General features: G+C 40.5%; 1 protein-coding gene across 2 annotated transcripts; it reads right to left on the reverse strand.

Annotated features, from left to right (window-relative positions):
• Nucleotides 1–683: 683 nt before the first annotated feature.
• On the reverse strand, nt 684–26425 carry LOC109869106 (troponin T, cardiac muscle isoforms). Of its 2 annotated transcripts, none has more exons than XM_020458951.2 (10): nt 26344–26425; nt 10603–10668; nt 9561–9582; nt 3197–3260; nt 2973–3089; nt 2474–2551; nt 2242–2349; nt 1218–1324; nt 1001–1132; nt 684–908 (listed from the first exon to the last, which is right to left on the reverse strand). In XM_020458951.2, the coding sequence occupies exons 1-10, from the start codon at nt 26408–26410 to the stop codon at nt 875–877; spliced, it is 795 nt and encodes a 264-aa protein (XP_020314540.2). In that variant the 5' UTR covers nt 26411–26425; the 3' UTR covers nt 684–874. The 2 variants fall into 2 exon arrangements, with proteins under 2 accessions (XP_020314540.2, XP_031660056.1); XM_031804196.1 differs by having other exon boundaries at nt 1213–1324.
• Between the last annotated feature and the right edge of the window lie 1535 nt (nt 26426–27960).

Below are 27960 nucleotides of genomic sequence, written 5' to 3' on the forward strand. Positions count from 1 at the left end.
TTTGATTGATTGATATGAATGTATGTCCTTATAAACCAACATTGCAAAGACTGCGTTCACGGTAAATGCTGCATGTGTCGACTCAAGAGGAAATGACCTTCACATTTCAATCGCGATACTGCTCAGATCTTCAGGGCTACAGATTGAATGGAGCCCTAATACTGTATTTGACTGTTAGGGCTTGTGCTCTGCTCCCAAACCCCTGACAACCCCCTGACAACACACATACAAGCACATACACACACACACCATCACAGACCAAAAATTAGATGAAGTATTTTATTTACACCACACACTATGGGGAAAGAAATAGAACATTTCAAACCAGGTTTGGGAGAGGAAGGAAAAGGGTAAGGAGACGAGGGATGGACAGGGAGAAAGGTACAGTTGTAGGAAGGAGAGAGAGATGTAGGAAGGAGAGAGAGATGTAGGAAGGAGAGAGAGATGTAGGAAGGAGAGAGAGATGTAGGAAAGAGAGAGAGATGTAGGAAAGAGAGAGAGATGTAGGAAGGAGAGAGAGATGTAGGAAGGAGAGAGAGATTTAGGAAAGAGAGAGAGATGTAGGAAAGAGAGAGATGTAGGAAGGAGGGAGAGATGTAGGAAAGAGAGAGATGTAGGAAAGAGGGAGAGATGTAGGAAGGAGGGAGAGATGTAGGAAGGAGGGAGAGATGTAGGAAGGAGGGAGAGATGTAGGAAGGAGGGAGAGATGTAGGAAGGAGGGAGAGATGTAGGAAGGAGGGAGAGATGTAGGAAGGAGGGAGAGATGTCAGAAGGAGAGAGATCAGACAGTAGACAAATAGGCCAGACAGCTGATGTCCTAAGCCAGTCTACTTCAGTCCCTCAGCCAGTCTACTTCAGTCCCTCTTCAGTATCTCTACTTCCTCAGGCCTCTCTTGGTTCTCTTGGTGCTGCAGAATAGAGGACACTTAGTTACACAGTTTGTGTGTGTATGTATGTGCGTGTGCGTGTGTGTCTCTGTGTGTGTAAGGGTTGTCCGTACGTCTTCTGGTGGTCTGACACTCTGTTGCGAAGGACGTTGATGTCATACTTCTGTCTGCTAATCTGATACTGCAGATCAAACTTCTCCGCCTCCAGCTGCTGCTGCCACAACCACAGCTCCTGGGCCTTGTCTCTGCACAGAGAGAGAGAGGTTAGGATCTAGTAGTATAGTGTAATATACATTATTGTAGTAGTATAGTATAGTTGTAGTACTGCACTTCAGTTTGTCCTGGCTCATGTTCTCGATGTCCAGAGACTTCCGTCTGTCCTGTAGAATCTTCTTCTTCTTCTCTCTCTCTGTCTGTCTCTTCCCTCTGACCTCCATCTAGTCATATCATAATAATGAGATACAGGTATATAATAATAATAATGTAATAACGAGTTAATATAATAATCTACTGATAATGTTGTGGTAGCAGAATCAGAATTAGTTAGGGAACGTTGATAAATAAGATGTTTTATTTACATAATAATGCTTATGTGATATTTGTCATTAGGATGTTTTCTTTTGGATAATACTGTTGGCAGTTTGCAGTTATCCCTTCTCTGCTAGGGCTTAGTCACTAGGGGCCCAGAGAGGGGAGAGGTCAGGCTTGTCTTCATATGTCAAAGTATCTGTTAAACCATGTGATGCTATGAAGAATATCAGAAGGGGAGGAGGACAGAATGGAGGCTCCTCTTCTTATGGGAATGTGTCTGGAACTATTGTATGTCCCCTCTGAGGTTGCCCTTATCTTGATCTAGTATATGACCTAAGAGGCTCACTGTCTCGGTGAGCTTGTTCAGGGGGGATGTATTTGAGATGGGAGTATCTAGAATTGACAATTGATATATGCCATTGGATGAGGTAATGGTTTGGTACTATGTTGTACCAAGAACGAGATAAGAACTTAGGAGACCAAACTGGACGATAATTTATAGCTAATGCTATCTAGCTATGGGAGACTCCTCTTTCAAGTAAAAGGTTCTTTGTGTAATGTTCCTGAGATCTGTGTTTCATCATGTGAGTTGAGATGGGTGTGTCTTGGCTATAAATTATACTAAGAACTGTTTTGTAAGCACTCAGAGAATTCATTTATAGACACTGAATTGATCTGAGAGTCACAGGGCTATGGTGAAGCTCATATATAATTAAAGATGGACTTTATAACATACTCTGACTTGTGTGTGGTTTGCTCTCTGAATGTTTAGAAATACAGGAAATTACCACGACAATGTACATACAGTGTATTATAATAGTACCTTCTGCATGTAGCCTCCAAAGTGTAGGCTAGTCAACGTCTTCTTCTTCTTAGCATCATCATCTGCTTTCCTCTTTGCCTCCTCCTCCTCTTTACGAGTCCTCTCATCCTGGAGAGAGAAGGAGAGAAAGCGTGAGAGAGAGAGAGAGAGAGAAAGAGAGAGAGATCACCCATAAAAAGCTGCTAGTCAGGTTCAATACCTGATACACAGTGTCACTGAGACTCTCTCTTACCTCCAACCTCTTCTGTCGTTCTTTCTCTCGTTCACTGCGGATCCTTTGCTGCTCTGATCGTTCAGAACGTCGCTTCTCCTAGAGAGAATATCCAGATCCCTAACTTTAGGAATGACATGAATGTAGTGTACAATGCTCTCTAAAAGTAAATACTAGCTAGTTTGAGTGACAAGATTCAGAGGAGGGGCTAATTTGACTGTCAGAAGTCTGGGGAGGAGCTAGTTTGACTGACAAGTCAGGGGATGGGCTAGTTATGAGTGACGGGGGGCTAGTTTGAGTGACATGGGTCTGGGGAAGGGCAGGGGCTAATTTGAGTAACAGTGGTCTGGGGCGGGGCTAGTTTGAGTGATAGAGTCTGTGAGGGGGAGGGGCTGGTTTGAGTGACAAGGTTCTGGGAGGGGAAGGGGCTAATTTGAGTGGCAGGTGTCTGGGACGGTGCTAGTTTGAGTGACGGGACTGGGAGCGGCTAGTTTGAGGGACATGTGTCTGTGCCACTCACAATCCTGTCTGTGAGGTTGATAAGCTCCTCCTCCTCCTTCTTCCTGCTTTCAAAGTGAACCTCGATCAGTGTCTGCAGCTCATTCAGGTCCTTCTCCATGCGCTTCCTGTGGATGTCCTGCAGAAATAAAAACAATAACAACAAAATATCCTTCTCCATACTCTTCCTGTGGATGTCCTGCAGAGATGATAACAGCAGTATAGTATATCCAGTCACATACTTACATCAAAATCTACCTTCTCTCCATCTGGGATCTTAGGTGGGATGAGGTTGGGCATTATGAAAGGCCTGAGAGAGAGAGAGAGAGAGAGAGAGAGAGAGAGAGAGAGAGAGAGAGAGAGAGAGAGAGAGAGAGAGAGAGAGAGAGAGAGAGAGAGAGAGAGAGAGAGAGAGAGAGAGAGAGAGAGAGAGAGAGCAGGAGAGAAATATCATCAACTTCAGGAAACGGAGGGCCGAACATGCCCCCATTTACGTAGACATGGCTGTTGTGGTGCAGGTCGAGAGCTTCAAATTCCACAGTGTCCACATCACTAAGGATCTATCATGGTCCAAACACACCAACACAGTCGTAAAAATAGCACGACAACGCCTCAGGAGGTAAAAGAATATCTCAAAACGTACTACAGCTTCAGCATCGAGACCAGCTTGACTGCCTGGCAAATCAAAATCAAAGTTTATTTGTCACGTGCGCCAAATACAACAGGTGTAGTGAAATGCTTACCTACAGGCTCTAACCAATGGTGCGGGGGGGGAAAGTATGCGTGTGCGCGCGCGTGTGTGTGTGTATGTGTGTAAAGGTATAAAACAACTGTAAAAAGACATTTGAAAACAGAGCAGCAAGGCATACCTGTTAGTCAGGCTTGTTGAGGTAGTATGTACATGTAGGTATCGGAACATTTATTGAGTAAATGAATGTCTTCTGAGTGCCACCATGTGAAGATCATCAAAGGTAAGGGATTAATTTTATCTCTAATTCTGAGTTTTGTAACGGTTCTGCTTGGCTGGTTACTGTTTGTAATAATTTGTCAACTGGGCTATGTTCTGGGCTAGGTATGTTCTGGGCTACGTATGCATTTTATTAATCTGACACCGTGGTTGGATTAACAAGAAGTTAATCTTTAAACCTATGTAAAATATATTTTGTTTTCTGAATTTTTATAATTAGCATTTCTGTTTAAGAATTTGGCGCTCTGCAATCTCACTTGATCTTGGCCAGATGGGACGCTATCGTCCCACATACCCTAGAGAGGTCAATGGAGTCAGCAGAAGCAGCTGCCAACCCCCTTCCATCGATGGAGGAACGTGTCCTCCAAGGGCGATGGATCAGATGATGGAGAGAATGGACCGATGGGAGAGGAGTGGTCCTCTCTTCACCTCTGGTACCTCCGACGAGTCCACCTTCTCCTCCCTCCGCATCCGGCTCCAACGCACTTCGTCTTGCACTCCTGAGGGAGTAAGATGGAGCGGCGGCTGGGTGCCAGGGTTTTTTGCTCCAACTCGATCTGTACCTGGCTACCGTGGGACCAACTCCCTCGGTGGAGGAGAGTGTGAGTATCCTCGCCTCCTGCCTGACGGGTCGTGCTCTGGAGTGGGCCAACGCGTTTGCGTTGGAGTTCCGGACCTTGGGGCTGGGTGGAACGACAGGGCCCTGATAGACCACTACCGGTGTAGTCTCCGGGAGGATGACCACAGGGAGCTAGCGTGTAGAGACGCCGCTCTCTCCCTCTGTGAACTAATAGACATGTCTATCCAGCTGGACAATCTGCTGGCTGCCCGCGGGAGTTCGGAGAGGGTCATGTCTATTCCACCACCTAGCACTCCCGCTCCCATTCCTATGGAGTTAGGAGGGGCCGTGCCGAGGGGTACCGGAGGAGGAGGCCCCTCCTGTACCAGCTGTGGTCGGAGACAACACACGGCCGACCGGTGCTGGGGGAGCCCGTCTGGGAGTCAAGAGGGCAGGCGGAACACTTCTCGGTCACCCCAGGTGAGTCAGCACCAAACTCACCCAGAACCCCCTGTTAGTCACATGTTTGTATTTATTTTGTTTCTTGACTTTTCTCCCTCTACCCAGCATAATGTGCTAGTCGATTCAGGCGCAGCTGGGAACTTTATGGATCGCGGACTCGCCATCAAGCTGGGTATTCCGCTAGTGCCGATAGATCACCCCCCCTTCCCTGTGCACTCCCTAGATAGCCGGCCATTAGGGTCAGGGTTGGTCAGGGAGGCCACGGTTCCACTGGACATAGTAACGCAGGGGAATCATAAGGAGCGGATTAGTCTCTTCCTTATCAATTCACCTGCGTTTCTAGTGGTGCTGGGGGTTCCCTGGCTGGCTAGTCACAATCCTAGGATTTCGTGGAGACAGGGGGTTCTCTAGGGGTGGACAGAGGAGTGTTCATGGAGGTGTTTTGGAGTTTCCATCAGTGTCACGTCGGTGGAGAGTCCAGACCAGGTTTCCACTGTGCGCATTCCCCCTGAATATGCCGATTTGGCTATCGCTTTCTGTAAGAAGAGGGCGACTAAATTACCACCTCATCGAAAGGAGGATTGTGCGATAAATCTCCAGGTAAACGCTGTGCTTCCCAGGAGTCAAGTGTACCCATTGCCACAGGAGGCAATGGACGTTGGCTATGGAGACATACGTCACGGAATCTCTGGGACAGGGGTCATTCATTTCACCTGTCTCCTCGAGTTTCTTTTTTGTGAAGAAAAAGGAGGGAGGTCTGTGTCTGTGCATTGATTAAAGAGGTCTAAATTCTATCACGGTGGGGTTTGGTTACCCGTAACCTTTCATCTAAGGTGGTGGAATCCTTTCACGGAGCACGGTTTTTCACAAAACTGGACCTCAGGAGCGCGTATAATCTGGTGCGTATTTGGGATGGAGACGAGTGGAGAACCTCGTCATGCCGTATATATACAGTGGGGAGAACAAGTATTTGATAACCTGCAAAATCAGCAGTGTTTCCTACTTACAAAGCATGTAGAGGTCTGTAATTTTTATCATAGGTACACTTCAACTGTGAGAGACGGAATCTAAAACAAAAATCCAGAAAATCACATGGTATGATTTTTAAGTAAATCATTTGCATTTTATTGCATGCATAAGTATTTGATCACCTACCAACCAGTAAGAATTCCGGCTCTCACAGACCTGTTAGTTTTTTTTAAGAAGCCCCCTGTTCTCCACTCATTACCTGTATAAAAGACACCTGTCCACACACTCAATCAAACAGACTCCAACCTCTCCACGATCTCCACAGTGTAAGGACATCAGGGATAAATTGTAGACCTGCACAAGGCTGGGATGGAGTACAGGACAATAGGCAAGCAGCTTGGTGAGAAGGCAACAACTGTTGGCGCAATTATTAGAAAATGGAAGAAGTTCAAGATGACGGTCATTCACCCTCGGTCTGGGGCTCCATGCAACATCTCACCTCGTGGGGCATCAATGATCATGAGTAAGGTGAGGGATCAGCCCAGAACTACACGGCAGGACCTGGTCAATGACCTGAAGAGAGCTGGGACCACAGTCTCAAAGAAAACCATTAGTAACACACTACGCCGTCATGGATTAAAATCCTGCAGCGCACGCAAAGTCCCCCTGCTCAAGCCAGCGCATGTCCAGGCCCATCTGAAGTTTGCCAATGACCATCTGGATGATCCAGAGGAGGAATGTGAGAAGGTCATGTGGTCTGATGAGACAAAAATAGAGCTTTTTGGACTAAACTCCACTCGCTGTGTTTGGAGGAAGAAGAACGATGAGTACAACCCCAGGAACACCATCCCAACCGTGAAGCATGGAGGTGGAAACATCATTCTTTGGGGATGCTTTTCTGCAAAGGGGACAGGACGACTGCACCATACTGAGGGGAGGATGGATGTGGCCATGTATCACGAGATCTTGGCCAACAACCTCCTTCCCTCAGTAAGAGCATTGAAGATGGGTCGTGGCTGGGTCTTCCAGCATAACAACGACCCAAAACACACAGCCAGGGCAACTAAGGAGTGGCTCCGTAAGAAGCATCTCAAGGTCCTGGAGTGGCCTAGCCAGTCTCCAGACCTGAACCCAATAGAAAATCTTTGGAGGGAGCTGAAAGTCCGTATTGCCCAGCGACAGCCCCAAAACCTGAAGGATCTGGAGAAGGTCTGTATGGAGGAGTGGGTCAAAATCCCTGCTGCAGTGTGTGTAAACCTGGTCAAGAACTACAGGAAACGTATGATCTCTGTAATTGCAAACAAAGGTTTCTGTACCAAATATTAAGTTCTGCTTTCTGATGTATCAAATACTTATGTCATGCAATAAAATGCAAATTAACGACTTAAAAATCATACAATGTGAATTTCTGGATTTTTAGATTCCGTCTCTCAAAGATGAAGTGTACCTATGATAAAAATTACAGACCTATGCATGCTTTGTAAGTAGGAAAACCTGCAAAATCGGCAGTGTATCAAATACTTGTTCTCCCCTCTCTATATATATATATAGCCATTGTCTTTTCTACTCCCTGTATATATATATAGCCATGTTATTTTCTACTCCCTGTATATATATATAGCCATGTTATTTTCTACTCCCTGTATATATATATATATATATAGCCATGTTATTTTCTACTTCCTGTATATATATATATAGCCATGTTATTTTCTACTTCCTGTATATATATATATATAGCCATGTTATTTTCTACTTCCTGTATATATATATATATAGCCATGTTATTTTCTACTTCCTGTATATATATATATATATATATATATACATACAGTGGGGCAAAAAAGTATTTAGTCAGCCACCAATTGTGCAAGTTCTCCCACTTAAACAGATGAGAGAGGCCTGTAATTTTCATCATATGTACACTTCAACTATGACAGACAAAATGAGAAAGAAAATCCAGAAAATCACATTGTAGCAATTTTTTATGAATTTATTAGCAAATTATGGTGGAAAATAAGTATTTGGTCACCTACAAACAAGCATGATTTCTGGCTCACACAGACCTGTAACTTCTTCTTTGAGAGGCTCCTCTGTCCTCCACTCGTTACCTGTATTAATGGCACCTGTTTGAACTTGTTATCAGTATAAAAGACACCTGTCCACAACCTCAAACAGTCACACTCCAAACTCCACTATGGCCAAGACCGAAGAGCTGTCAAAGGACACCAGAAACAAAATTGTAGACCTGCACCAGGCTGGGAAGACTGAATCTGCAATAGGTAAGCAGCTTGGTTTGAAGAAATCAACTGTGGGAGCAATCATTAGGAAATGGAAGACATACAAGACCACTGATAATCTCCCTCGATCTGGGTCTCCACACAAGATCTCACCCCGTGGGGTCAAAATTATCACAAGAACGGTGAGCAAAAATCCCAGAACCACGCGGGGGTAGTGAATGACCTGCAGAGAGCTGGGACCAAGGTAACAAAGCCTACCATCACACACACTACCATCACACACACTACACCGCCACGGACTCAAATCCTGCAGTGCCAGACGTGCCCCCCTGCTTAAGCCAGTACATGTCCAGGCCCGTCTGAAGTTTGCTAGAGAGCATTTGGATGATCCAGAAGAAGATTGGGAGAATGTCATATGGTCAGATGAAACCAAAATATAACTTTTTGGTATAAACTCAACCCGTCGTGTTTGGAGGACAAAGAATGCTGAGTTGCATCCAAAGAACACCATACCTACTGTGAAGCATGGTGGGTGGAAACATCATGCTTTGGGCCAGCAACACAATTAGACCCAACCAAATTACAAGAAAGCAAAAAGATAACTATTTGACACACTGGAAAGAATCAACAAAAAAACAAAGCAAATTGGAACGCAATCTGGCCCTAAACAGAGAGTACACAGTGGCAGAATACCTGACCGCTGTCACTGACCCAAAATTAAGAAAAGCTTTGAGTATGTATAGACTCAGTCAGCATAGCCTTGCTATCGAGAGAGGTCTCCTTAGGCAGACCTGGCTCTCAAGAGAAGGCAGTATATGTGCCCACTGTACACACAATGAGGTGGAAACTAAGCTTCACTTCCTAACCTCCTGCCAAATAATGACCATATTAGAGACACATATTTCCCACAGATCACACAGACCCATAAAGAATTTGAAAAGAAATCCAGCACTGATAAACTCCCATATGTGTTACCACAGTGTGCAATCACAGCAGCAAGATTTGTGGTCCGTTGCCATGAGAAAAGGGCAATCAGTGGAGCACAAACAACATTGTAAATACAACCTATATTTATCTGTTCATTTATCTTCCCTCACTATTCATACTACAACTATTTGCACATTGCTAAAACACTGCACATAGCTGATAATATAACACTTGAAATGTTTTTCTTTTTAAACCTTTTTGAGTGCAATGTTTACAGTTTTTTTTATGTTACATTTGTTTCTTCTCAATTTAGTTCATTGTTTATTTCACAAAATATATGTTTCCCGTGCCGATAAATCCCAATTGAATTGGGAGAGAAAGAGAGAGAGAGATAGAGAATAAGAATGGACAACAACAACTCCCAGCATAGTTTCCATATTCTAATCCAATCTAAACTTCCATACATTAACATGTTGGAGGACTTACTTGAATTTAGGTTTGGCCTCCTCTGTAGAGAGAGAGAGAGAGAGAGAGAGAGAGAGAGAGAGAGAGAGAGAGAGAGAGAGAGAGAGAGAGAGAGAGAGAAAATAGTCATTAGAGATGTCCAGGTGAGAGAGACAGACAGACGGACCCAGTCACATACTGTAGGAATTAATGGGGTAACGTCATCGATGGGTTTTTCCATTTTGAGTGGGGTCCAAAATTATTGGCACCCTTGACAAAGATGAGCAAAAAAAAAAGTTAAAAGCTGAGCCCAAAACACCCGTTTCAATCCAAATGCCAATGGCATTTAGCAAACTCCATGTGTTTACATTGGTTGGATGACATGAAAATAGAGCTCTTTGGCCATTCATACCAGTGGTGGTTTTGGCGTCAAAATAAGGATGCATAAGCAGAAAAGGACCCTTTTATAAAATATTGATCTTTGATGTTATGGGGCTATTTGCTTCCACTTGTTAAGGTCAACGGCATCATGAACTTTATCCAGTACCAGGACATTTTTGCCAACAAACCTCGGTGCCTCTGCCAGGAAGCTCAAACTTGGCCGCAAGTGGATCTTCCAGCAATAAACTAAAGCAGACATCAAAATCTACATAGTGTTTTCTCCAACTCCAAATATTTCAGAAAAAGGCTCAGTGCCGTTTTAGTTGCAAGGTGAGATATTGAAGGGTATTGAAAACAGGGATGTCAATAATTGCAGCCCTACCTTAAAAAAATAACTAAAATAGTTTAACAAAATCTCTTTCCATGAGAAATTATTTTAGTGTGAAATCATTTATTTTCCCTTTTTTTTGTGTACAACAATACCTCAGTATTTGTGTTATTTATTTCATAGTCTTTTTTGTTCATCTTTATCAAGGGTGGCAGTAATTTTGGACCCCACCTTACATAAACAGTCTATGATTGAACCGCATCCATCTCGCTGTTGGTTTTGAGTGGGACATTTAGCGTTCACCACCGGTGCTAACTCTACCTGGGCAACAGTCACGGGACTTGGCTATGCAAAACGAGCTTGCCAATTATTTACCTTCTCCTTCCTCTGCCCCCTCCCCTTCATCTGCATGCTCCTCCTCTCCCTCCTGTGGCTCTTCCCCTGCATCAGGAAAAGAAAAAGAACACTGATAAAGACAAGAGGTGTGTGTGTCTGTGCACGTGTGTGGTAGGGTAATGTTATATATATTCTGCTGAGGTAGGTTGTAGTAGGGTTATGTTATATACATTGAATTCTGAAAGTATTCAGACCCCTTGACGTTTTCCATATTTTGTTACGTTACAGCCTTATTTAAAATGGAGGAAATCTTTTTTCCCCCTCATAAATCTACACACAATACCTCATAATGAAAAAGCAAAAACTTTTGTTTTAAAAACATTTTTTTTAAATATAACATTTACATAAGTTTTCAGACCCTTTACCCTTTCAGTGATTACAGCCTCGAGTCTTTTTGCGTATGACGCTACAAGCTTGGCACACCTGTATTTGGGGAGTTTCTCCCATTCTTCTTTGCAGATATGTTCAAGCTCTGTCAGGTTGGATGGGGAGCATTGCTGCACAGCTAGTTTCAGATCTCTCCAGAGATGTTAGATTGGGTTCAAGTCCAGGCTCTGGCTGGGCCACTCAAGGACATTCAGAGACTTGTCCCAAAGTCACTCCTGCGTTGACTTGGCTGTGTGCTTATTGTCGTTGTCCTGTTGGAAGGTGAACCTTTCACCTCAGTCTAGTCCTGAGTGCTCTGGAGCAGGTTTTCGTCAAGAATCTCTCTGTACTTTGCTCTGTTCTTCTTTCCCTCGATCCTGACTACTCTCCCAGTCCCTTCCGCTGAAAAACATCCCCACAACATGATGCTGCCACCACCATGCTCCACCGTAAGGATGGTGCCAGGTTTCCTCCAGACGTGACACATGGCATTCAGGCCAAAGAGTTATCTTGGTTTCATCAGACCAGAGAATCTTGTTTCTCAGGTTCTCCCATCTCCACAGAGGATCTCTGGAACTCTGTCAGAGTGACCATCGGGTTCTTGGCCACTTCCCTGACCAAGCCCCTTCTCTGCCGATTGCTCAGTTTGGCCAGGAGGTCAGCTCTAGGAAAAGTCTTGGAGGTTCCAAACTTCTTCCATTTAAGAATTTAACTTTATTTCACATTTAGTTAACCAGGTAGATCTGTTGAGAACAAGTTCTCATTTACAACTGGGACCTGGCCAAGATAAAGCAGTGCGACACAAACAGAGTTACACATAGACAAACGTACAGTCAATAACACAAAAGAAAAGTAGAAATATCTATGTACAGTGTGTGCAAATGTAGAAGAGTAGGGAGGTAGGCAATAAATAGGCCATGAAGGCAAAAATAATTACAATTTAGCATTAATACTGGAGTGATGATGTGCAGATGATGGTGTGCAAGTAGAGATACTGGGGTGCAAAAGAGCAAGAGGGTAAGTAATAATATGGGGATGAGGTAGTTGGGTGTGCTATTTACAGATTGGCTGTGTACAGGTAAGCTGCTCTGACAGCTGATGCTTAAAGTTAGAGAGGGAGACTCCAGCTTCAGAGATTTTTGCAATTCGTTCCAGTCATTGGCAGCAGAGAACTGGAAGGAAAGGCGGCCAAAGCAAGTGTTGGCTTTGGGGATGACCAGTAAAATATACCTGCTGGAGCGCATGTAATTGCTGGGTGTTGCTATGGTGACCAGTGAGCTAAAAATATACTTATAGATGACCTGGAGCCAGTGGGTTTGGCGACGGATATGTGGGGAGGACCAGCCAACGAGAGCATAGAGGTCGCAGTGGTGGGTTGTATGTGGGGCTTTGGTGATAAAACGGATGTCACTGTGATAGACTACATCCAGTTTGCTGACTAGAGTGTTGATGGAGAATGATGGAGGTGATTGTGTTCTTGGGGACCTTCAATTCTACATAAATGTTTTGGTACCCTTCCCCAGATCTGTGCCTCGACACGATCCTGCTCGGAGCTCTAAGGACAATTTCTTCAACCTCATGGCTTGGTTTTTGCTCTGACATGCACTGTCAACAGTGGGACCTTATATTAACAGGTATGTGCCTTTACAAATCATGTCCAATCAATTTAATTTACCACAGGTTGGACTCCAATAAAGTTGAAGAAACATCTCAAGAATGATCAATGGAAACAGGAAGCACCTGAGCTCAATTTTTAGTCGTATAGCAAAGGGTCTGAATACTTATGTAAATAAGGTATTTCTGTATAAAACATTTATACTTTTGCAAACATTTCTAACAACCTGTTTATGCTTTGTAATTATGAGGTATTGTGTGTAGATTGATAAGAAAAAATGCATATTTAATCAAGGCCACAAAATGTGAAAAAAGTCAATGGTTTGGAATCCCTCCAGAATGCACTGCATATTCTACTGTGGTAGGTTCTAGTAGGGTTGTGTTATATACATATATTATACTGAGGTAGGGTCTGGTAGGGTTATATTATATATATATTATGCTGAGGTAGGGTCTGGGAGGGTTATATTATATATATATTATGCTGAGGTAGGGTCTGGGAGGGTTATATTATATATATATTATGCTGAGGTAGGGTCTGGTAAGGTTATATTATATTATATATATATTATGCTGAGGTAGGGTCTGGGAGGGTTATATTATATATATATTATGCTGAGGTAGGGTCTGGGAGGGTTATATTATATATATATTATGCTGAGGTAGGGTCTGGGAGGGTTATATTATATATATATTATGCTGAGGTAGGGTCTGGGAGGGTTATATTATATATATATTATGCTGAGGTAGGGTCTGGGAGGGTTATATTATATATATATTATACTGAGGTAGGGTCTGGGAGGGTTATATTATATATATATTATGCTGAGGTAGGGTCTGGGAGGGTTATATTATATATATATTATACTGAGGTAGGGTCTGGGAGGGTTATATTATATATATATTATGCTGAGGTAGGGTCTGGGAGGGTTATATTATATATATATTATGCTGAGGTAGGGTCTGGGAGGGTTATATTATATATATATTATACTGAGGTAGGGTCTGGTAAGGTTATATTATATATATATTATGCTGAGGTAGGGTCTGGGAGGGTTATATTATATATATATTATGCTGAGGTAGGGTCTGGGAGGGTTATATTATATATATATTATGCTGAGGTAGGGTCTGGTAGGGTTATATTGTATATATATTATGCTGAGGTAGGGTCTGGTAGGGTTATATTATATATATATTATGCTGAGGTAGGGTCTGGGAGGGTTATATTATATATATATTATGCTGAGGTAGGGTCTGGGAGGGTTATATTATATATTATGCTGAGGTAGGGTCTGGGAGGGTTATATTATATATATATTATGCTGAGGTAGGGTCTGGGAGGGTTATATTATATATATATATATATATTATACTGAGGTAGGGTCTGGTAGGGTTATATTGTATATATATTATGCTGAGGTAGGGTCTGGGAGGGTTATATTATATTATATATATATATATATTATGCTGAGGTAGGGTCTGGGAGGGTTATATTATATTATATATATATATATATATTATGCTGAGGTAGGGTCTGGGAGGGTTATATTATATTATATATATATATATATTATACTGAGGTAGGGTCTGGGAGGGTTATATTATATTATATATATATATATATTATGCTGAGGTAGGGTCTGGGAGGGTTATATTATATATATATTATGCTGAGGTAGGGTCTGGGAGGGTTATATTATATATATATTATGCTGAGGTAGGGTCTGGGAGGGTTATATTATATATATATATTATGCTGAGGTAGGGTCTGGGAGGGTTATATTATATATATATTATGCTGAGGTAGGGTCTGGGAGGGTTATATTATATATATATTATGCTGAGGTAGGGTCTGGTAGGGTTATATTATATATATATTATACTGAGGTAGGGTCTGGGAGGGTTATGTTGTATATATATTATGCTGAGGTAGGGTCTGGTAGGGTTATGTTGTATATATATTATGCTGAGGTAGGGTCTGGTAGGGTTATATTATATATATATTATACTGAGGTAGAGTTTGGTAGGGTTACATTATTTTTCTACTGAGGTGAGGTCTAGCTGGGTTATATTGTATATATATTATACTGAGGTAGGGTCTGGTAAGGTTATATTATATATATATTATGCTGAGGTAGGGTCTGGTAAGGTTATATTATATTATATATATATTATACTGAGGTAGGGTCTGGTAAGGTTATATTATATATATATTATACTGAGGTAGGGTCTGGTAAGGTTATATTATATATATATTATACTGAGGTAGGGTCTGGTAAGGTTATATTATATATATATTATACTGAGGTAGGGTCTGGTAAGGTTATATTATATATATATTATGCTGAGGTAGGGTCTGGTAAGGTTATATTATATATATATTATACTGAGGTAGGGTCTGGGAGGGTTATATTATATATATATTATGCTGAGGTAGGGTCTGGGAGGGTTATATTATATATATATTATGCTGAGGTAGGGTCTGGGAGGGTTATATTATATATATATTATGCTGAGGTAGGGTCTGGTAGGGTTATATTGTATATATATATATATTATACTGAGGTAGGGTCTGGGAGGGTTATATTATATATATATTATGCTGAGGTAGGGTCTGGGAGGGTTATATTATATATTATATATATATTATACTGAGGTAGGGTCTGGGAGGGTTATATTATATATATATTATGCTGAGGTAGGGTCTGGGAGGGTTATATTATATATTATATATATATTATACTGAGGTAGGGTCTGGGAGGGTTATATTATATATATATAATATATATATAATATATATATCGGATGTTCTAGCTGTGTCTGAATCCTGGCTTAGGAAGACCACCAAAAATTCTGAAGTTTTAATTCCAAACTACAACATTTTCAGACAAGATAGAACTGCCAAAGGGGGCGGTGTTGCAATCTACTGCAAAGATAGCCTGCAGAGTTCTGTCCTACTATCCAGGTCTGTACCCAAACAATTTGAACTTCTACTTTTAAAAATCCACCTCTCTAAAAACAAGTCTCTCACCGTTGCCGCCTGCTATAGACCACCCTCTGCCCCCAGCTGTGCTCTGGACACCATATGTGAACTGATTGCCCCCCATCTATCTTCAGAGTTCGTGCTGCTAGGCGACCTAAACTGGAACATGCTTAACACCCCAGCCATCCTACAATCTAAACTTGATGCCCTCAATCTCACACAAATAATCAATGAACCTACCAGGTACCTCCCCAAAACCTTAAACACGGGCACCCTCATAGATATCATCCTAACCAACTTCCCCTCTAAATACACCTCTGCTGTCTTCAACCAAGATCTCAGCGATCACTGCCTCATTGCCTGCATCCGTAATGGGTCAGCGGTCAAACGACCTCCACTCATCACTGTAAAACGCTCCCTGAAACACTTCTGCGAGCAGGCCTTTCTAATCGACCTGGCCGGGGTATCCTGGAAGGATATTGATCTCATCCCGTCAGTAGAGGATGCCTGGATATTTTTTAAAAATGCCTTCCTAACCATCTTAAATAAACATGCCCCATTCAAGAAATTTAGAACCAGGAACAGATATAGCCCTTGGTTCTCCCCAGACCTGACTGCCCTTAACCAACACAAAAACATCCTATGGCGTTCTGCATTAGCATCGAACAGCCCCCGTGATATGCAGCTGTTCAGGGAAGCTAGAAATCATTATACACAGGCAGTTAGAAAAGCCAAGGCTAGCTTTTTCAAGCAGAAATTTGCTTCCTGCAACACTAACTCAAAAAAGTTCTGGGACACTGTAAAGTCCATGGAGAATAAGAACACCTCCTCCCAGCTGCCCACTGCACTGAAGATAGGAAACACTGTCACCACTGATAAATCCACCATAATTGAGAATTTCAATAAGCATTTTGTACGGCTGGCCATGCTTTCCACCTGGCTACTCCTACCCCGGACAACAGCACTGCACCCCCAACAGCAACTCGCCCAAGCCTTCCCCATTTCTCCTTCTCCCAAATCTATTCAGCTGATGTTCTGAAAGAGCTGCAAAATCTGGACCCCTACAAATCAGCCGGGCTAGACAATCTGGACCCTTTCTTCCTAAAATTATCTGCCGAAATTGTTGCCACCCCTATTACTAGCCTGTTCAACCTCTCTTTCGTGTCGTCTGAGATTCCCAAAGATTGGAAAGCAGCTGCGGTCATCCCCCTCTTCAAAGGGGGGGACACTCTTGACCCAAACTGCTACAGACCTATATCTATCCTACCGTGCCTTTCTAAGGTCTTCGAAAGCCAAGTCAACAAACAGATTACCGACCATTTCGAATCTCACCATACCTTCTCTGCTATGCAATCCGGTTTCAGAGCTGGTCATGGGTGCACCTCAGCCACGCTCAAGGTCTTAAACGATATCTTAACCGCCATCGATAAGAAACATTACTGTGCAGCCGTATTCATTGATCTGGCCAAGGCTTTCGACTCTGTCAATCACCATATCCTCATCGGCAGACTCGACAGCCTTGGTTTCTCAAATGATTGCCTCGCCTGGTTCACCAACTACTTCTCTGATAGAGTTCAGTGTGTCAAATCGGAGGGTCTGCTGTCCGGACCTCTGGCAGTCTCTATGGGGGTGCCACAGGGTTCAATTCTTGGACCGACTCTCTTCTCTGTATACATCAATGAGGTCGCTCTTGCTGCTGGTGAGTCCCTGATCCACCTCTACGCAGACGACACCATTCTGTATACTTCCGGCCCTTCTTTGGACACTGTGTTAACAACCCTCCAGGCAAGCTTCAATGCCATACAACTCTCCTTCCGTGGCCTCCAATTGCTCTTAAATACAAGTAAAACTAAATGCATGCTCTTCAACCGATCGCTACCTGCACCTACCCGCCTGTCCAACATCACTACTCTGGACGGCTCTGACTTAGAATACGTGGACAACTACAAATACTTAGGTGTCTGGTTAGACTGTAAACTCTCCTTCCAGACCCATATCAAACATCTCCAATCCAAAGTTAAATCTAGAATTGGCTTCCTATTTCGCAACAAAGCATCCTTCACTCATGCTGCCAAACATACCCTTGTAAAACTGACCATCCTACCAATCCTCGACTTTGGCGATGTCATTTACAAAATAGCCTCCAATACCCTACTCAACAAATTGGATGCAGTCTATCACAGTGCAATCCGTTTTATCACCAAAGCCCCATATACTACCCACCATTGCGACCTGTACGCTCTCGTTGGCTGGCCCTCGCTTCATACTCGTCGCCAAACCCACTGGCTCCATGTCATCTACAAGACCCTGCTAGGTAAAGTCCCCCCTTATCTCAGCTCGCTGGTCACCATAGCATCTCCCACCTGTAGCACACGCTCCAGCAGGTATATCTCTCTAGTCACCCCCAAAACCAATTCTTTCTTTGGCCGCCTCTCCTTCCAGTTCTCTGCTGCCAATGACTGGAACGAACTACAAAAATCTCTGAAACTGGAAACACTTATCTCCCTCACTAGCTTTAAGCACCAACTGTCAGAGCAGCTCACAGATTACTGCACCTGTACATAGCCCACCTATAATTTAGCCCAAACAACTACCTCTTTCCCAACTGTATTTAATTTTAATTTATTTATTTATTTTGCTCCTTTGCACCCCATTATTTTTTATTTCTACTTTGCACATTCTTCCATTGCAAAACTACCATTCCAGTATTTTACTTGCTATATTGTATTTACTTTGCCATCATGGCCTTTTTTGCCTTTACCTCCCTTCTCACCTCACATTGTATATAGACTTGTTTATACTGCATTATTGACTGTATGTTTGTTTTACTCCATGTGTAACTCTGTGTCGTTTTATCTGTCGAACTGCTTTGCTTTATCTTGGCCAGGTCGCAATTGTAAATGAGAACTTGTTCTCAACTTGCCTACCTGGTTAAATAAAGGTAAAATAAATAAATAAATAAATAAATATATATATTATGCTGAGGTAGGGTCTGGGAGGGTTATATTATATATATATTATGCTGAGGTAGGGTCTGGGAGGGTTATATTATATATATATATATATTATGCTGAGGTAGGGTCTGGGAGGGTTATATTATATATATATTATGCTGAGGTAGGGTCTGGGAGGGTTATATTATATATATATTATGCTGAGGTAGGGTCTGGTAGGGTTATATTATATATATATTATGCTGAGGTAGGGTCTGGGAGGGTTATATTATATATATATTATGCTGAGGTAGGGTCTGGGAGGGTTATATTATATTATATATATATATTATGCTGAGGTAGGGTCTGGGAGGGTTATATTATATATATATATATATATTATGCTGAGGTAGGGTCTGGGAGGGTTATATTATATATATATTATGCTGAGGTAGGGTCTGGGAGGGTTATATTATATATATATATATATATTATGCTGAGGTAGGGTCTGGGAGGGTTATATTATATATATATATATATATTATGCTGAGGTAGGGTCTGGGAGGGTTATATTATATATATATTATGCTGAGGTAGGGTCTGGGAGGGTTATATTATATATATATATTATGCTGAGGTAGGGTCTGGGAGGGTTATATTATATATATATTATGCTGAGGTAGGGTCTGGGAGGGTTATATTATATATATATATATATATTATGCTGAGGTAGGGTCTGGGAGGGTTATATTATATATATATATATATATTATGCTGAGGTAGGGTCTGGGAGGGTTATATTATATATATATATTATGCTGAGGTAGGGTCTGGGAGGGTTATATTATATATATATTATGCTGAGGTAGGGTCTGGGAGGGTTATATTATATATATATATATATATTATGCTGAGGTAGGGTCTGGGAGGGTTATATTATATATATATTATGCTGAGGTAGGGTCTGGGAGGGTTATATTATATATATATTATGCTGAGGTAGGGTCTGGGAGGGTTATATTATATATATATTATACTGAGGTAGGGTCTGGGAGGGTTATATTATATATATATTAAGCTGAGGTAGGGTCTGGTAGGGTTATATTATATATATATTATACTGAGGTAGGGTCTGGTAGGGTTATATTATATATATATTATGCTGAGGTAGGGTCTGGGAGGGTTATATTATATTATATATATATATTATGCTGAGGTAGGGTCTGGTAGGGTTATATTATATATATATTATGCTGAGGTAGGGTCTGGGAGGGTTATATTATATTATATATATATATTATGCTGAGGTAGGGTCTGGGAGGGTTATATTATATATATATTATGCTGAGGTAGGGTCTGGGAGGGTTATATTATATATATATTATGCTGAGGTAGGGTCTGGTAGGGTTATATTATATATATATTATGCTGAGGTAGGGTCTGGGAGGGTTATATTATATATATATATATATATTATGCTGAGGTAGGGTCTGGTAAGGTTATATTATATTATATATATATATATATATTATGCTGAGGTAGGGTCTGGGAGGGTTATATTATATATATATTATGCTGAGGTAGGGTCTGGGAGGGTTATATTATATTATATATATATATTATGCTGAGGTAGGGTCTGGTAGGGTTATATTATATATATATTATGCTGAGGTAGGGTCTGGGAGGGTTATATTGTATATATATTATGCTGAGGTAGGGTCTGGGAGGGTTATATTATATATATATATATATATTATGCTGAGGTAGGGTCTGGTAGGGTTATATTATATATATATTAAGCTGAGGTAGGGTCTGGGAGGGTTATATTATATATATATTATATATTATGCTGAGGTAGGGTCTGGTAAGGTTATATTATATATATATTATGCTGAGGTAGGGTCTGGTAAGGTTATATTATATTATATATATATTATGCTGAGGTAGGGTCTGGGAGGGTTATATTATATATATATATTATACTGAGGTAGGGTCTGGTAGGGTTATATTATATATATATTATGCTGAGGTAGGGTCTGGGAGGGTTATATTATATATATATTATGCTGAGGTAGGGTCTGGGAGGGTTATATTATATATATATTATGCTGAGGTAGGGTCTGGGAGGGTTATATTATATATATATTATGCTGAGGTAGGGTCTGGTAAGGTTATATTATATATATTATGCTGAGGTAGGGTCTGGGAGGGTTATATTATATATATATTATACTGAGGTAGGGTCTGGTAGGGTTATATTATATATATATTATACTGAGGTAGGGTCTGGTAGGGTTATATTGTATATATATTATGCTGAGGTAGGGTCTGGGAGGGTTATATTATATATATATTATGCTGAGGTAGGGTCTGGTAAGGTTATATTATATTATATATATATATATATATTATGCTGAGGTAGGGTCTGGGAGGGTTATATTATATATATATTATGCTGAGGTAGGGTCTGGGAGGGTTATATTATATATATATTATACTGAGGTAGGGTCTGGTAGGGTTATATTATATATATATTATACTGAGGTAGGGTCTGGGAGGGTTATATTATATATATATTATGCTGAGGTAGGGTCTGGGAGGGTTATATTATATATATATATTATGCTGAGGTAGGGTCTGGGAGGGTTATATTATATATATATATTATGCTGAGGTAGGGTCTGGTAGGGTTATATTGTATATATATTATGCTGAGGTAGGGTCTGGTAGGGTTATATTATATATATATTATACTGAGGTAGGGTCTGGTAGGGTTATATTGTATATATATTATGCTGAGGTAGGGTCTGGGAGGGTTATATTATATATATATTATGCTGAGGTAGGGTCTGGGAGGGTTATATTATATATATATTATGCTGAGGTAGGGTCTGGGAGGGTTATATTATATATATATTATGCTGAGGTAGGGTCTGGGAGGGTTATATTATATATATATTATGCTGAGGTAGGGTCTGGGAGGGTTATATTATATATATATTATGCTGAGGTAGGGTCTGGGAGGGTTATATTATATATATATTATGCTGAGGTAGGGTCTGGGAGGGTTATGTTGTATATATATTATGCTGAGGTAGGGTCTGGTAAGGTTATATTATATATATTATGCTGAGGTAGGGTCTGGTAGGGTTATATTATATATATATTATACTGAGGTAGGGTCTGGTAGGGTTATATTGTATATATATTATGCTGAGGTAGGGTCTGGGAGGGTTATATTATATATATATTATGCTGAGGTAGGGTCTGGTAAGGTTATATTATATTATATATATATATATATATATTATGCTGAGGTAGGGTCTGGGAGGGTTATATTATATATATATTATGCTGAGGTAGGGTCTGGGAGGGTATATTATATATATATTATGCTGAGGTAGGGTCTGGTAGGGTTATATTGTATATATATATATATATTATGCTGAGGTAGGGTCTGGTAGGGTTATATTGTATATATATATATATATTATGCTGAGGTAGGGTCTGGGAGGGTTATATTATATATATATTATGCTGAGGTAGGGTCTGGGAGGGTTATATTATATATATATTATGCTGAGGTAGGGTCTGGTAAGGTTATATTATATATATATTATGCTGAGGTAGGGTCTGGGAGGGTTATATTATATATATATATATATATATATATTATGCTGAGGTAGGGTCTGGGAGGGTTATATTATATATATATTATGCTGAGGTAGGGTCTGGGAGGGTTATATTATATATATATTATGCTGAGGTAGGGTCTGGGAGGGTTATATTATATATATATTATGCTGAGGTAGGGTCTGGTAGGGTTATATTATATATATATTATGCTGAGGTAGGGTCTGGGAGGGTTATATTATATATATATTATGCTGAGGTAGGGTCTGGGAGGGTTATATTATATATATATTATGCTGAGGTAGGGTCTGGGAGGGTTATATTATATATATATTATACTGAGGTAGGGTCTGGTAAGGTTATATTATATATATATTATGCTGAGGTAGGGTCTGGGAGGGTTATATTATATATATATTATGCTGAGGTAGGGTCTGGGAGGGTTATATTATATATATATTATACTGAGGTAGGGTCTGGGAGGGTTATATTATATATATATTATACTGAGGTAGGGTCTGGGAGGGTTATATTATATATATATTATGCTGAGGTAGGGTCTGGTAGGGTTATATTATATATATATTATGCTGAGGTAGGGTCTGGTAGGGTTATATTATATTATATATTATATATATATTATGCTGAGGTAGGGTCTGGTAGGGTTATATTATATTATATATTATATATATATTATGCTGAGGTAGGGTCTGGGAGGGTTATATTATATATATATTATGCTGAGGTAGGGTCTGGGAGGGTTATATTATATATATATTAAGCTGAGGTAGGGTCTGGGAGGGTTATATTATATATATATTATGCTGAGGTAGGGTCTGGTAGGGTTATATTATATATATATTATGCTGAGGTAGGGTCTGGGAGGGTTATATTATATATATATTATACTGAGGTAGGGTCTGGGAGGGTTATATTATATATATATTATACTGAGGTAGGGTCTGGGAGGGTTATATTATATATATATTATGCTGAGGTAGGGTCTGGGAGGGTTATATTATATATATTATGCTGAGGTAGGGTCTGGGAGGGTTATATTATATTATATATTATATATATATTATGCTGAGGTAGGGTCTGGTAAGGTTATATTATATTATATATTATATATATATTATGCTGAGGTAGGGTCTGGTAAGGTTATATTATATTATATATTATATATATATTATGCTGAGGTAGGGTCTGGTAAGGTTATATTATATTATATATTATATATATATTATGCTGAGGTAGGGTCTGGTAAGGTTATATTATATTATATATTATATATATATTATGCTGAGGTAGGGTCTGGGAGGGTTATATTATATATATATTATGCTGAGGTAGGGTCTGGGAGGGTTATATTATATATATATTATGCTGAGGTAGGGTCTGGGAGGGTTATATTATATATATATTATGCTGAGGTAGGGTCTGGTAGGGTTATATTATATATATATTATGCTGAGGTAGGGTCTGGTAGGGTTATATTGTATATATATTATACTGAGGTAGGGTCTGGTAGGGTTATATTATATATATATTATGCTGAGGTAGGGTCTGGGAGGGTTATATTATATTATATATATATATATATTTTATGCTGAGGTAGGGTCTGGGAGGGTTATATTATATATATATTATGCTGAGGTAGGGTCTGGGAGGGTTATATTATATATATATTATGCTGAGGTAGGGTCTGGGAGGGTTATATTATATATATATTATGCTGAGGTAGGGTCTGGTAGGGTTATATTATATATATATTATGCTGAGGTAGGGTCTGGTAGGGTTATATTGTATATATATTATACTGAGGTAGGGTCTGGTAGGGTTATATTATATATATATTATGCTGAGGTAGGGTCTGGGAGGGTTATATTATATTATATATATATATATTTTATGCTGAGGTAGGGTCTGGGAGGGTTATATTATATATATATTATGCTGAGGTAGGGTCTGGGAGGGTTATATTATGCTGAGGTAGGGTCTGGGAGGGTTATATTATATATATATATTATGCTGAGGTAGGGTCTGGGAGGGTTATGTTATATATATATATTATGCTGAGGTAGGGTCTGGGAGGGTTATGTTGTATATATATTATGCTGAGGTAGGGTCTGGGAGGGTTATATTATATATATATTATGCTGAGGTAGGGTCTGGGAGGGTTATATTATATATATATTATGCTGAGGTAGGGTCTGGGAGGGTTATATTATATATATATATATATATTATGCTGAGGTAGGGTCTGGGAGGGTTATATTATATATATATTATGCTGAGGTAGGGTCTGGGAGGGTTATATTATATATATATTATGCTGAGGTAGGGTCTGGGAGGGTTATATTGTATATATATTATGCTGAGGTAGGGTCTGGGAGGGTTATATTATATATATATTATGCTGAGGTAGGGTCTGGGAGGGTTATATTATATATATATTATGCTGAGGTAGGGTCTGGTAGGGTTATATTATATATATATTATGCTGAGGTAGGGTCTGGTAGGGTTATATTATATATATATTATGCTGAGGTAGGGTCTGGTAGGGTTATATTGTATATATATATATATATTATGCTGAGGTAGGGTCTGGGAGGGTTATATTATATATATATTATGCTGAGGTAGGGTCTGGTAGGGTTATATTATATATATATTATGCTGAGGTAGGGTCTGGGAGGGTTATATTATATATATATTATGCTGAGGTAGGGTCTGGTAGGGTTATATTGTATATATATATATATATTATGCTGAGGTAGGGTCTGGTAGGGTTATATTATATATATATTATGCTGAGGTAGGGTCTGGGAGGGTTATGTTGTATTTCTATGTAGGTTAATGTTCTATTTTTAGATACTAGTAGTGCTACGCTCTCTTTCATAAGCCCCTCCCACATGACTTCTGACCTGGCTCCTCGTTGGTCTCCTCTTCCTCCTCTATGGCTGGCTCTTCTTCTTCCTCTAGGACACATAAAGTGAGAGAGTGATAGACAGGCAGAAAAGCCTATCTCGTCCCCTTCTCCATAAGGTGTGCACTTGTTTACTACAAGACATTGGATTGGTGTAAAGTTATGTCGGAAACTACGTCTTCACCAATCCAAAGCTTTTAAATCCTTGAGTAGGAGTGAACGAGTGCACACTTGTAGGGAGAATGGGATAAGAAGAGCATCAGAATCAGTAGAAAAGTAGAACTGATCTCATTTGAAACCATATTGTCCATACCCCTTTCCTGCAGTTGAATGACCAGATCGGCCTCATGGGTGGAATGTTAATAATATTAATAATGTCATAATTATCTGAAATTCTGGTGTTTAATGTCAAACGGTTTTGTTGTATTTCAGTCTTCTGTGATGTATATCAAGTGTAATACTGGGATGAAAACTCCAAATTGATTATATTTAAACTCTGTCTGCCATGGTATGGATGTCTTCTTTTTTTAAGCTCATAACCATGTGTGTGAGGTGTATACTTTTGTTTCAAAGTGGATTTGTTTAAGAGAACCAAGAAACCCCCTGTGTGCTCCTGATTGAGCCCACTGTAACCAACATTTACAAATAGCTCTACAGTGACCTGTTCTATCAAGTTCTATCATTTTTGACAAATTTCAGTTCATGTGACAAAACAGTTAATGTTTTTTTTGGTAGAGAATCACACTCTTAACCTCTGTGAAATATTCAGTTTCTTCAGAAAGTATTCATACTTACTCCACATTTTTTTGCATTACATCCTGCATTCAACATGGATTAAATAGACCCTCTCACCCATCTACACACAACACCCCATAATGACAAAGTGAAAAGATGTTTTTTGCATTTTTTTGAAAATGTATTGAAAATGAAATACAGGAATATCTAATTTACATAAGTATTCACACCATAGAGTCAATACTTTGTAGAAAGACCTTTGGCAGCGATTACAGCAGTGAATCGTTCTGGGTAAGTCTTTAAGAGCTTGCTACAACTGGATTGTGCAACATTTGCCAAATATTCTCTGTCAAATTCAAGATGGCGCCGACGGAGATGGTCGCCTCACTTCGAGTCCTTAGGAAACTGCAGTATTTTTTGTTTTATGCTTTATTTCTTACATTGTATTGTTACCCCAGGAAATCTTAAGTCTTGTTACATACAGTCGGGAAGAACTACTGGATATAAGAGTGATGTCAACTTACCAACATTACGACCAGGAATATGACTTTCCCGAAGCGGATCTTTTGTTCGGACCACCCCCCAGGACATTGGATCTAATCCCAGAACCCAAAAGAGCGTTGCCGCAGAAGAGGTAGACAAAGCTGCCTCTGGTCAGACTTTCGAAGGCGTGCACACCACCCAGTGCTTCAGAGCATATTATTCGCCAATGTCCAGTGTCTAGACAACAAGGTGGATGAAATTAGGGCAAGGGTTACATCAGAGAATCAGTAACATTCTCTGTTTCACAGAAACATGGCTCTCTCGTGATATGTTGTCGGAATCGGTACAGCCACCGGGTTTCTTCATGCGTCGCGAAACAAACATCTCTATGCTAAGAAGAAGAGCGGGGGTGTATGCTTCATGATTAACGACTCATTGTGTAATCATTACAACATACAGGAAATCAAGTCATTTTGTTCACCTGACATAGAATTCCTTACAATCAAATGCCGACCACATTATCTCCCAAGAGAATTCTCTTCGATTATTATCACAGCCAGGTACGGGGCGGCAGTTAGCCTAGAGGTTAGAGCGTTGGACTAGTAGCCGAAAGGTTGCAAGATCGAACCCCTGAGCTGAATCCCTGAGCTGTTGTTCTGCAGCTGAACAAGGCAGTTAACCCACTGTTCCTAGGCCGTCATTGACAATGAGCATTTGTTCTGAACTGACTTGACTAGTTAAAAAAGAAAAAATGGCCCTCAAGGAACTTCACTGAACTTCACTATGCAAACTGGAATCCATATATGCTGAGACTGCATTAACTGTAGCTTGGGAATTTTAACAAAGCAAATTTGAGAACAAGTCTACCTAAATTCTACCAACACATTGACTGCAGTACCAGCGCTGGCAATACACTGGACCACTACCACTCTAACTTCCGCGATGCCCTCCCTTCGGCAAATCCGACCACGACTCCATCTCAAATCAACTTGTACAAATCACATGCGCAAAATAAAACAGTGACCTTACAATGAAATGCTTACTTAGAGGACCGAGCATGCCCCAACAATGCAGTTCCAAAAAATACAGATCAGAATAACAGATCAAAGTAACGAGTAATTAAAGAGCAGCAGTGAAATAACAATAACGAGACTATATACAGGGGTACCGATACAGAGTCAACGTGAGGGGGCACCGGTTATTTGAGGTAGTATGTAAATGTAGAGTTATTAAAGTGACTGTGCATAGATGACAACAGAGAGTAGCAGTGGTGTAAAGAGGGGATGAGGGGGGGACACGGCAAATAGTCTGGGTAGCCATTTGACTAGATGATCAGGAGTCTTATGGCTTGGGGGTAGAAGCTGTTTAGAAGCTTCTTGGACCTAGACTTGGCACTCCGGTACCGCTTGTTGTGTGGTAGCAGAGAGAACACTCTATGACTAGGGTGGCTGGAGTGTTTGATCATTTTTACGGCCTTCCTCTGACACTGCCTGGTATAGAGGTCCTGGATGGCAGGAGGCTTGGCCCCGGTGATGTACCGGGCCATTTGCACTACCCTCTGTAGTGCCTTGCGGTCGGAGGCCAAGCAGTTGCCATACCAGGCAGCCATACCAGGCAGCAATCATGGATTCTCTCGATGGTGCAACTGTAGAATCTTT

This window comes from Oncorhynchus kisutch, linkage group LG24 (genome assembly GCF_002021735.2).
Source record: "Oncorhynchus kisutch isolate 150728-3 linkage group LG24, Okis_V2, whole genome shotgun sequence".
Taxonomy (NCBI): Eukaryota; Metazoa; Chordata; class Actinopteri; order Salmoniformes; family Salmonidae; genus Oncorhynchus; species Oncorhynchus kisutch.

Coding starts and splice junctions, on each gene's coding strand:
- LOC109869106 (XM_020458951.2), bottom strand. CDS start 26,410: ATGTCCTGGGGGGTGGTCCGAACAAAAGATCCGCTTCGGGAAAGTCAT. Junction 10,669..26,343: donor TATTCCTGGTCGTAATGTTG/GTAAGTTGACAT, acceptor TTCCTGATGCAG/GGGAAGAGCCACAGGAGGGA. Junction 9,583..10,602: donor GGGGGCAGAGGAAGGAGAAG/GTAAATAATTGG, acceptor CTCTCTCTACAG/AGGAGGCCAAACCTAAATTC.